The 13,036-nt window shown below is 33.4% G+C and overlaps 1 protein-coding gene across 1 annotated transcript in view; it reads left to right on the top strand.

The window, feature by feature from the left end:
* Dpyd (dihydropyrimidine dehydrogenase) overlaps window positions 1-13,036 on the top strand; it is a 798,929-nt gene that overhangs the window by 220,993 nt on the left and 564,900 nt on the right. Inside the window, exons 7-8 of the mRNA XM_027935067.3 lie at window positions 356-437; window positions 11,810-11,897. Of these exons, the coding sequence (XP_027790868.1) occupies window positions 356-437; window positions 11,810-11,897 (170 nt within the window). The remainder of the gene's footprint in view (window positions 1-355; window positions 438-11,809; window positions 11,898-13,036) is intronic.

Here is a 13,036-nt window from a genome sequence, read left to right as displayed (position 1 = left end):
CCTTACATATATTTTAAATTAATTTTTACTTTTTAAAATTGTATTATCTTAGGTCTTCATAGAATTGTTATTAAATAAATCAATAAATATTGAATTACAAGTATTGAAATTGCTTTTGACCAATTTTATATTGTTTATAACTGATTATAATTCTTTTTTTTATATCAGTTTCTATTCTAGCTTAAGTTCATGTATTATTTTGCCATAGCATGCACGTATGCTCACATTATGTGTTATTTAAATAAACTTAGGAGAGAGGCTTATTCCCTTAATACTGATCAATAAAGGTATATTGCACTTTTTAGATTGGTAAATTTCTACTAATGCTGATGCTTATTTTTTTTTCTTTTTTTAGCACTTCTGAAATTCCTCAGTTCCGGCTGCCGTATGATGTAGTGAATTTTGAGATTGAGCTTATGAAGGATCTTGGTGTAAAGGTGAACAAAAAAATATATGTGTTTATTTCTCAAAAATCAAGAAGGAAGCTCTACACTAAGGATTAACAGCAAATGTCATGCATTTTAGGAAAGAACAATTAAAAGCTACACCAGGCAGAAGCAGAAAGATGCTTCCCTTTGCTTAGGGCATTTGTCTGTCTTCTGTCTGAATGCCACTAGCCTGGAAAAGGGCAATCAATAGTTCTCATCTGGCACGCCTGCATGTGATTAATTGTCTGTAAGAAACAAATTCCTAAATTGCTTTAGGGTTTCAGTGCAGCTAATAGAAGGATTTGGATTCTTTAATCACATTTTTTTTTTCATGCAAGTTGTATGCACTCTGAAGCAGTATTCCACAATTTGGAACAATATTTCTTTGAGAGGTTTATTTATTATATGCATCATGTCATCATTGTTAATGTAATAATTCTTTCTGAACATGAGCAGTAAATTAATAGGGTAGAAAGCAAAATATTTTTATTGTTTTGAAAGAAAATACTGTGTTGTTTTACAGATGGTCAAAATGTTTACACATTGTACTTTCAGAATATAGCTGTAAGTAATCCTCTTTTAATCAACAAAGAGTTTTTACTCTGGCTTTTAATTCAACATGCTACTATTTGTCTCAAAAATTTTAATTTTTCATATAACACAATAGACTAATAATGTACCATGATTTTCATAATACATTCTACAAATATATTCAGAAAATATTTTGAAAAGTAATTGACAAATTACTTATGGATCTTACATTTACTACTAAAACTCTAAATTAAGCAATAAAATGGGAAGCACTCAAAACAGTGTTTTGTACTTTAATACTTACATTTGCATTTTGTTCAACAGTGGTTGGGTTGGGCAAATTTTCACATGTAGTTCTAGACAAAAAGTTCAATACCAAAAATAATGTATATATTCACAACTTTATGAAAACTAAGTGTTCAAAACACACAATTTAATGATCATTGTTTACAAAAGTAAATTCTTTAAATGTCTTTCAGTTTGAATTTAATTTCTTAATTCTCATTAAATAAAGAAATACTATTGAACCTTCAAACTAATATACTTAGTGTTACTACCAATGATGGGTGAATCATAAATTACTTTAGGCATATAAAATTTATCTAGTAAGTAATTGAAAATTGCATCCAGTTTTCTCAGGACCAGATATGTTACATAAATCAGAGCATACACATTCTTTGTATTTGAAAACTTAAAAGTATAGAAATAGACAATATACTGAGTATAGAAAATATATGTTTTAGTTATATTTACTTTTTAATTTTATGGTTTGGTGGCTTTGGCAAAGTCAATATCTTTAGTAGCCATTATTACATTATTAGCATCTCTTCAAAAATATTCTACTACCATTTGGCCAAAATAGAAATATATCTGTTTATGTAAGTGAGGAGTATCTCTATAACTATAAGAATCTGATAGCATAGATTGCTTTTGGAAGCTGTAGGAAGAAATTTTCACCATTTTGTATATTTGAATTTTAAACCCTATGAATTTATTGCATTATTGAGAAGAAATGAGAACCTACAGACGTTAAGAATATTTGTTTAGTCACATCTTAGGTTGTTCTAAGATGTGAAGAAGAGAGTAGTCAAACTAGTTTTGTGAACAGTGAATTGTATATATATTTCTGAGGAGAGGAAAGCAGAGAGGCTCTTGTTCACTTTGATTTCTCAAATCCACCGATGAGGTACCCTCCTTGCTTTTACGGCCGATTGACTTTAGCCCTTTCAGGTACATTTTTAATAGTGGTTGGCACTTGCAGGCACTTGTCAACCCCTTTCTATTTTCACCCAGATTCTTCTTGTCATCTGCCACTCAACTAACATGCATTTAAAACTCAACAATAATTTCCTGGCACTAATATGATATTTTCTTTGAGTTCATACTCTTTGACTCCTGTGTAGCTTCAGATTCATAAATCCATATTTGTATGTGTGAGTGTGTGTGTGTGTGTGTATATATATATATTTGGTTTTCAAGGTCTGGCATTATCTTGTTGATTCTTTTCCTTTTATTCTAATAGGTTTGTTTTATTTTTTCAGTAAATAATTATTCAGAATTTACTTTTGATAAATCATGAGTCAAAGATAGAACTATCTGTAACCATAATTTTTTTGAACTTGAATCCTGTATTCTTAGTAGTTTAAAAATATATCCATCATCCAAAATATAAAGTAATCATATCTAGAAGAGATCAACTCTTAGCTGGGCCCAGTGGTGCACACCTGTAGTCCCAGCAGCTCTGGAGCCTAAGGCAGGAGGATCATGAGTTCAAAGCCAGCCCCTTAGCAAAAGTGAGGACCTAAGAAACTCAGTGAGTCACTGTATCTAAATAAAATACAAAATATGGCTGGGAATGTGGCTCAGTAGTCTAGTGTCCCCAAGTTCAATCCTTAGTACCCTCACCAGAAAGAAAAAAAAGAGTTTAACTCTTTATATTCAATTCCAACTATCTCCTTTAGCTAAATTTCCTATTGAATAATTTTAGTTTATTTCATATTTAATAGTGATGATTTTCTTCAGTTTAAAACGAATATTACAAGGCAAATATTATATCACTAACAATGAGAATTTTATGTATTTATGTTATTTTTTTCTTTCATTAATTCAATGACTACAATGTCTAACATGTTAAAAAAGTATGCTAAATATGATTCTTATCCTTGTCTCTGAGACAGATTTTAAATCTCTATCATCAGAATATTTTTTTCTATTTTTACCAAAATTTTATCTCTTTTAAAACAATTCTAATGAAGGGCATTAAATTTTCAACTACCATTTAAAAAACTTCTGTACAGTTATACATTGAATTGTATTAATCTTTGTTTTTCTGAAATATATTGAATTTTCACCATATTTTATTTTTTCTTGAATTGCAAAATTAGATTTGTTTTTAAAATTAAAATTGTATTTTTCATTTATACTTGTGTAGTGAATATTAGATCTAGAAATATTATGGATAGTAGTAAATAGTTATTTATGTCCTTACAGAGTTTCAAAGCTAGGGGGAGTATTTTTATTCTGTTTTGCTACAGTTTTTATTTGTTCTCTTTGTGAATTTTATGATAGAGTTGTGCTAACCTTAATTAAAATAAACTTCCAAGCATTTCATTATTTTATAATTGATAAGGATATTGTCATGAAACAAAACTTTTTTATTAAGCATAAAATTTTTGTGTTTGAACCTCAAAGACTTTTTAGAGAAAGAGATAGAACTTTGATCATTAAAAAAAATTTCCAAGGTTATTAATCTCTTTCACCGCTTTTATTCTTGTATCACTGTTTTAGGTCAATGTAGCTATACGTAACATTGGAGTTAATCTTGACATAATTATACAAACATAATTTCTCCAATTCAGTCCCCAGTATTTTCCTTTCTTTCTCCTCCTACCTCCACCTGTTCCCTTTCCTTTACTCTACTGATCCTTCCTCTATTTATTGAGAGTTTTATTTTTTTAATTAGTGCTTTGTGGCTGTACATATAGGTGAAATTCACTTGGTGTATTCATATATGTACATGGGATAGTTTGTTTAATTTCATTTCACTGTTCTCATGTCAATCTTAGCAATATATATTTTCCTAGAAATGCAAATGATTTTATTCTCTTTTGATGCTGAGTAATTGCTGAGTGCCATAGCCAAGTAGGAATGATGCATGGCATTTTGGTTTGAAAGGTGACCCTGCTCAGGGATTAGGGTGGCTCCAGGTTTAGGGTGGATCCTGCTGGGAATAGGGAGGCTCCAGGATTAGGGCGAATCCTGCTGCCTCAGGCTCCCGCTCTTTTGAGTTCCCGGTTGAGTTCTCCCGGGGTTCTGAGAATTGGTGCACGGAGCCAGAGCCGGGTAGAGGCAGTGTGTTCCTGGGAAGTGTGGGTAGGAAGTGTGGGTAGAGTGCCGGTGAGAGTTTGGGAATAAAGAGTTGCTGTTTGAATCTACAAGGCTGTGTGGTGGCTCGGTTATTTTGTGCCCAGTCAGACTGTGGCAAGCAATATTGCATTGTGTATATATATCACAGTTTCTTTATCCATTCATCTATTGAAAGACATCTAGGTTGGTTCCACAATTTAGCTATTGTATATTGTGCTGCTATAAACATTGATGTGACTGCGTCACTGTAGTGTGCTGTTTTTAAGTCCTTTAGATATCAACCAAGGAGTGAGATAACTGGGTCAAATGGTGGTCAAAAGATTCCATTTCAGGAATCTTCATATAGCTTTTCAGATTGGCTCCATCAACTTTCAGTCCCACCAGCAATGTAAGAGTGTGTTTTTTCCCCACATCCTCACCAACACTTATTCTTGCTTATCTTATTAATAACTGCCATTCTAACTGGAGTGAGATGAAATCTTGAGAGTTTTGATTTGCATTTCTCTAATTGCTGGAGATGTTGAACATTTTAAAAAATATTTGTTGATTGCTTATACATCTTTTTCTGAAAAGTGTCTGTTCAGTTCCTTGGCCCATTTATTTATTGGGTTATTTGTTTTTTTAGTGTTAAGTTTTTTGAGTTCTTTATATCCTGGAGATTTGTGCTGTATCTGATGTGCCTGTGGTAAAAATTTGCTCCCATTCTCTAGGTTCTCTATCACCTTACTAATTATTTCTTTTGCTGAGAAGAAGCTTTTCAGTTTGAATCCATCCCATTTATTGATTATTGATTTCTTGCGCTTTAGGAATCTTGTTACAAAAGTAGGGGCCTAATCAGACATGATAAAGATTTGGGCCTGCTTTTTCTTCTGTTAAGCATAGCATCTCTTGTCTAATTCCTAGGTCCTTGATCCACTGTAAGTTGAATTTTTTGCATGGTGAGAGAGGGGCTTAATTTCATTTTGTTGCATATGGATTCCCAGTTTTCCCAGCACCATTTGTTGAAGAGGCTATCTTTTCTCCAATATGTTTTTGGCATCTTTGTCTAGCATGAGATAACCATATTTATGTGGGTGTGTCTATGAGTCTTCTATTCTATGCCATTGCTCTGTTTTGGTGCCAATATCATGCCATTTTTGTTACTATTGTTCCATAGTATAGTTTATATTGTGATGTTACCTGCTTCACTCTTCTTGCTAAGAATTGCTTTGGCTATTCTGGGTCTCTTATTTTTCCAGATGAATTTCATGATTGCTTTTTCTATTTCTGTGAGGAATTTCATTGGGATTTTGCTTAGAATCGCATTAAATCTGTATAGTGTTTTTGGTAGTATAGTCATTTTGATAATATTAATTCTGCCTATGTAAGAACAAGGGTGATTCTTCTATCTTCTAAAGTCATCTTTAATTTATTTCTTTAGCATTCTGCAGTTTTCATTGTAGTGGTCTTTCTCCTTTTTTGTTAATTTTATTTCAAATATTTTTTGAGGCTATTGTAAATGGGGTAGTTTTCCTAGTTTCTCTTTTATTGCATTTGTTACTGATGTACAGAAATGGATTTGATTTATGGGTATTGATTTTATGTACTGCTACTTTGCTGAATTCAGTTATTAGTTCTAGAAGTTTTCTGGTAGAAGTTTTCAGATCCTCTAAGTATAGAATCATGTCATTGTTGTTTTTTATTTTCTCCTCATGGAATATTTTGCCAAAGATGTTATGTAGTGTAGGCTTTCTAGTTGTAAATTCTTTTAACTTTGTTTGTCATGGAAGGTTATTATTTCATCATTAAATCAAATCTTAATTTTGCTGGATAAAAGATTCTTGGTTGGCATCCATTTTCTTTCAGAACTTGGTATATATTATTCCAGGATCTTTTAGCTTTGAGGGTCTTGGTTGAGAGATCTGAGGAGATTCTAATTGGTTTCCCCCCCATCTGAGGAGATTCTAATTTGTTTTCCCCTAATCTGATTCCTTTCTCTTGTTGCTTTTAAAATTCTCTCCTTATTCTGTATGCTAGGCATTTTCATTATAATGTGCAGTGGTGTAGATCTATTGTGATTTTGTACATTTGATGTCCTATAAGCCTCTTGTAAAATTTGATTTTCCTATTTATTTTTTATGTTTGGAAAATGTTCTTAATTATTTCATTGAATAGATTGTTAATTCCTTTTGTTTGTAACTCTATGCCTTCCTCTATTCCAATAATTCTTAAATTTGGTCTTTTTCTTTTCTCCCATAATTTTCAAATGTTCTGCACATGTTTTCTTAATTATCTTCACTGTGTGGTCAACTTTATTTTTAAGATTATATATTCTGTCTTCATTGTCTGAGGTCTGTCTTCCAAGTGATCTAATCTGTTGGTGATGCTTTGAATTGAGTTTTTAATTAAATTTATTGTTTCCTTCATTTCAAGGATTTCTGGTTTTTTATTTTTTTCAAAACCTCTGTCTCCTTATTGAAGTAATCATTTGCTTCCTGTATTTGCTTATGTAGTACTTTACCAAAATGATCTTTTGTTCTCTGTGTTTGCTCTCTTTATATCACCTTAATTCACAGAACATTTTAATTAGGTACATCCTAATTAGGTACCACCATTTGACCCAGCTATTCCCCTTCTCTGACATTTCTTCTTCTGTGCTGACCATGTATTCTAATAAGGTAGTATCTTGGTTTGTTTGGATTACTTTCTTCCCTTGTTTTTTTTATGTGGTTTATGTGTCTTCCCTTCTAGCAGAGCATATTTAAGGTGCTACAGTTTTTACCCCATAGATTTATTGTGTCCCTGCAGGGTTCTAATACCTCTCCTTTAAGGGGGAGAACAATATTAACAGATCCCAATACAAACCATGTACAACCTTAAACCAAATAGCTTCTATTAAGACATTTATGGTTTTGTTACAATATACATAAATTGTGAGTTTACTTATTATCTACAATATAAAGAGCAGGTTTACAAAAGGGTCTACAGTTTCTGATGGTGAACAAAGAGAGAACCAGGGGTCCAGTGTAAGATGATGGCTTAAGGATGTAGGAGGTAAGGATATAGAGTTAATATAACTTAAGAAGTGTGAAAGAGGAATCAAGAGAATTTGGCAGGAGGAAAGAGAGAAAGTGATTTTGGGAAGACAATAGAAAGAGTACAATAAACAAACATAAAAATTAAGAAAAATAAAAACTGTAAAAATAGGAGATAAAAGAACAAATGGGCCAAGGACCTGAACAGACACTTCTCAGAGGAGGACATACAATCAATCAATAAGTACATGAAAAAATGCTCACCATCTCTAGCAGTCAGAGAAATGCAAATCAAAACCACCCTAAGATATCATCTCACTCCAGTAAGATTGGCAGCCATTATGAAGTCAAACAACAAGTGCTGGCGAGGATGTGGGGAAAAGTGTACACTTGTACATTGCTGGTGGGACTGCAAATTGGTGCAGCCAATTTGGAAAGTGGTATGGAGATTTCTTGGAAAGCTGGGAATGGAGCCACCATTTGACCCAGCTATTCCCCTTCTCGGTCTATTCCCTAAAGACCTAAAAAGAGCATGCTACAGGGACACTGCTACATCGATGTTCATAGCAGCACAATTCACAATAGCAAGACTGTGGAACCAACCTAGATGCCCTTCAATAGATGAATGGATAAAAAAATGTGGCATTTATACACAATGGAGTATTACTCTGCATTAAAAAATGACAAAATCATAGAATTTGCAGGGAAATGGATGGCATTAGAACAGATTATGCTAAGTGAAGCTAGCCAATCCCTAAAATCAAATGCCAAATGTTTTCTTTGATATAAGGAGAGTAACTAAGAACAGAGTTGGGAGGAAGAGCATGAGAAGAAGATTAACATTAAACAGGGGTGAGAGGTGGGAGGGAAAAGGGAAATTGCATGGAAATGGAAGGAGACCCTCATGGTTGTACAGAATTACATACAAGAGGAAGTGAGGGGAAAGGGGAAAAAAAACAAGGGGGAGAAATGAATTACAGTAGATGGGGTAAAGAGAGAAGATGGGAGGGGAGGGGAGGGGGGATAGTAGAGGATAGGAAAGGCAGCAGAATACAACAGACACTAGTATAGCAATATGTAATATAGTGGATGTGTAACTGATGTGATTCTGCAATCTGTATACGGGGTAAAAATGGGAGTTCATAACCCACTTGAATCAAAGTGTGAAATATGATATGTCAAGAACTATGTAATGTTTTGAACAACCAACAATAAAAATTAAAGGAAAAAAATAAATAAAATTATGAATACAAAAAAAAAAAGAATACACAACTCAACTGTAATATACAATTATATACCCCAATTTTAGTAACTTAATCCATGAAAAGTACTTGGTTTCATAAATGTTGGGCATGTGAGGGAGAGAGAGAGAAAGAGAGAGAGAGAGAGAGAGAGAGAGAGAGAGAGAGAGAAGAAGAAAAAAGAAAAGGAAAGAAAAAAGTCTCATAGGAAAATTAAAAGATTGTTTTTGTTGGAGTTCAGTATTTTTCCTGCTTCCCTTCTCATCCAATAGGTGGGGTTGTCTCTTATTTGCTTGTAGGATTATAAATCAGTACAGACACTATAGGTGATACATATGGAAGTTCCTCAAAAACTGAAAATAGATCTACCTTATGATCTAGCTGTACCACACCTTGGTATTTATCCAAAAGGATGGAAGTAAGCATACTTTAGAAATATGTGAGTGCTCATGTTTACCACAGCACAATTCACCATAGTCTAGTTATATAATCGTCTAGTTGTCTGTCAACAGATGAATGGATAAAAAATGATACATATATCCAATGGAACCCTATTTAGCCATAAAGAAGAATGCTATTATGTCTTTTTCAGGAAAATGGATAGAACTGAGCAGCATCATATTAAGCAAAATAAGTGAAATCCAGAAAGACATATGCTATATGTTTTCTCTCAAATTCTAGGGAAGAAAAAAAAAAGGATCTCATGAAAGTAGAAAAGACACAAGTGTGGTATTGATGTGTTTCAGAGTTTTTAGTTATTAGCTTATCTTGCTTATCTCCTTATTATGAACTTCCAGTTATATTATAAAAATTAGATTTACTATCTTAAGAAGACAAAAAATGACACTCTGTGATCTAGTCTAATTCATCTTGTCCCCATACTTCTCTTTCCATCCCTTGATTTGCACTTTGTGCTCCTGAAATGCTACATTTTCAGTAGACCTTTACATGCAATACCCTCTTCTTTCTCTTTGCTGATGATGCCAGCACTGCCCTTCATTCTTCCTTTAACCTCAGGAGACACAGCATAGCTGTTTTTTATGTTTCCTCTGAAAGGAGACTAGGTATGTGGTTTTTGATTAAGGTTGTTTCATCTTTTGTCCTTTCCGATCGTCATTTGTAAGAATGAGGATACTTGTAAGACTTCTTATGTCTGTTATGTTGATTGACTGAGTCAGACTACAGCAGAAGAGAGCTCTGCTTAAACACTTTGTGTGTGAGCTGCAATCATTATTATTTCACTGGTAAAAGCTTTTCATTCTCTCTAGTGCAGAGTAGAGACATTTGCTTTTAGGAACATGTTGCCTTTAGAACCCAACAAACCTGACCCGGCATTCTGCTTTCTTCTTTGTCATGGGGAATACGAGATGCAGCCATATGAAATTTCCTTTAGAAGGAATATACTGGTTCACCCCTGGCATCTGGCTCTCCATTTTAGTTGAAGTGGCTAGTCCCTGATTATAGGGTATGTCTTCCACCCTCTGGAGTTCATGTGTCTTAAAGTCTTCAGCATACTTAACATCTCTTGCTTATGCTATCTGATGTGCATGATTTTCCCAATGTAATTGATCATGATGATTTTTTGGGGGAAGTTCAGATTCCTACAGGTTACATATATTATTAGTGAAGTTGACATATTTCTGATACAAACTGTAGAGGAATATTCTTATCTATACTCCCTGAGTGTGAACTGTTGATGATTCATTTTCTAATCAGAATAGAAAAATATATGCATTCACCAAATCAATGGCCACATGCAGTTCCCCCATGGCATTATAAATTTGTCAATATCACATGTATCACATAAATTGCATCAGGGTTACTCTTTACATAAGCCTCTAATAGTCTACATTCATCCTCCTGCAATCATCTGATCTCAACAAGGGCCAAACTGGTGAATTAAATGGAGATTTGATAGGGGCTTCCATTTCTCCACATTCTACCTTCCCTTCTCCCCAGACTTTGGATATAGTATGGGTTTGATTTACTCTCTTGATCAAGTTTCAGAAGTTTTCATGTGACATTCCTAACAATGATAGTTGATAGAGGTCTTATTCCACAACCAGAGAAGCGACATGGAGATTACTTCAACTGATAAGTGAAACAATTTCAATAATGCTCTTGGAGACTAGGAGAATACTCACTCACAGGGTTGGTGGTCTGAGAAAGCCCACTGTTAACTAGATTTCATTCAGCCTCCCTATTTCACTCTTCCATAGGTTGCCAGTCTGTGTCTCCAAGTATCAATATCAGTGAAGCACCTGGCCCTATTATTTCTTGAAATGTCTGATTATTCCCCTTTTCCCAGTGCACAGTTGCCTGGGCAGGTGGCCATGGTTTCTTCTGGGCATTAGGGTAATCGTTAAGCATCTACTTGCCAGGATGTTGTAGTGTCCTCTTCCTAGGAACTTGGCTTCCTTTTCAGTCTGCAGGTTCCAAATCTGAAAATTGATTCATGTCTGGGGATTGAACAAAGTACTGTGACTTTTAGTGGAGGTGACTACCCTAAACCTCCTGACTCTCTTCATCTTACCCAATGTGGTTTGTGCAAATTCTGTCTATTCTGTACCTGTTGAATTCTCACTTCCTCTGCATTCTTATCCTTATGATCTTTTGCTAGAATTCATCTTTCTATTATCTGAACTCTCATACGCACGTGGCAGTCACATTGTCTTTTGTTGTAATTATTTATTTGTGTAGGTTTTCTGCCCCTAGTTGATTAAATGGAAGCAGGTATGGCATATCATTTATCATTTTATTGCTTCAAGTACCCTGCATAATGCTTCAAACATATTAAGCAAGCTAGGAAAGTTTACTGATTTGATTTTAATTATACTGCCTTTTCTTCTGCATTTATCCCTTAAATAAAATATATTTATATTCTATTCATAAAACATTTATATTATATTTTCCTTTTTTAAAAGATTCATTTAAAAAATTGGCACAATAGCTTTATTTTGTTTATTTAGTGTTTTTTTTTTATTTATTTAATGTGGTGCTGGGGATCGAACCTAGTGCCTCATGCATGCTAGGCAAGCACTCTACCACTGAGCCACAATCCCAGCCCCTATATTATATTTTCTTTATGTAAGCCTATATAGTAGAAGATAAAAGTATTTCTACATATTATTTATGGAATATTATATATAGATTTTTGTCAAATTTCTTTTAATGTTAAGTGTTATGGTTTTTATTAAAACTACATTATTCAAAATGTTATTTCTTGTAGATAATTTGTGGTAAAAGTCTTTCAGTGAATGAAATGACTCTCAACACTTTGAAAGAAAATGGCTACAGAGCTGCATTCATTGGAATAGGTGAGTAGCTTACTTCTAAGTATTTTTATTGTGTTTTTAAAAAATTCCTGACAATATCCACAAAAATGACTGCATTCAGACATTTTTATTGGAAGTTGTATCTGTCCACAGAATAACAGACAGTATTGATTGGTGATATAACTAAATTTCCATTATATACTTAGTTGTGCTGCTTCATCTTCTTTATGGATAGACTTTGGCAAGATGGTCTTTTGTCTTCCGATTCTCTCACCACATCATGGTAATGAAAGATAGTGGGTATCTCTAGAAAGCAAAGATTTTTTAAATCATGAAATGGAAACTCAGATAAGTGTAGATGCAATATCTTTTTTTATATGATAATGTAATGTAATTTACTAACAATTGAAAAATTACCTCTTTTTCTATTTATTTTTTTTAAATTTCTGAGAACATTTAGAAAGTTTTGCCTTGTTTTCTCTCTTCCTTCCTTCCTTCCTTCTATTCAGCTGAAATTAAAGATGTTCATAGTTCTGAAAATCCCAGGGACTTTGTTGAGCTAGATGCAGACATACTTGTTTGTACTATAGCTCCTTATTTTGCCTACATACCCCATGGATATTGAGTTTTCTAACATTTTTTTCTACTTATTGTTTATTTTGAGAAACATAGAGATCAAATACTTGAATTTTTTGCCTAATAATCTTTGTATTTATTATTTCATACAATTATACTCTAGACAATGATGACATATAAACTGAGTATGTTAAATTGTTACCATTTAATAGAATTTATTCCTCATATCTCTTAGTTTTTCTCTTCTGCAGTTTAAACTCTCTGAGCATACATACATAATAATAACTCTTCATAGAGAGGTAAAGTTTCACATCTTCTCACATCTCTTTAAGTGGTCACATGCTGGGTTTCATTTATTTGGGGGGGTCTCCTCTTTTGTTGCATCTGTAGACTGAAATTATCACTAATATTTCATCACCCACTAGATTTTTCTTTTTAGAAAGCAACATATTATCTTGTGAAAGAATTGGTATCAAGTCTAAGGGAAGTACTGTCACTAGTTTTATTTAGATGAAAATTTTGGGGAAGGGAAATAAATTTGCACTGTTTTCCAGTTCCTAAGTGTCAGTATTGAACATTCTTCCTGTGAGTCCCAGTGTCATCAG

This window comes from Marmota flaviventris, chromosome 10 (genome assembly GCF_047511675.1).
Source record: "Marmota flaviventris isolate mMarFla1 chromosome 10, mMarFla1.hap1, whole genome shotgun sequence".
In the NCBI taxonomy this organism is placed as follows: domain Eukaryota; kingdom Metazoa; phylum Chordata; class Mammalia; order Rodentia; family Sciuridae; genus Marmota; species Marmota flaviventris.
This window is presented reverse-complemented; position numbering and strand designations above follow the sequence as displayed.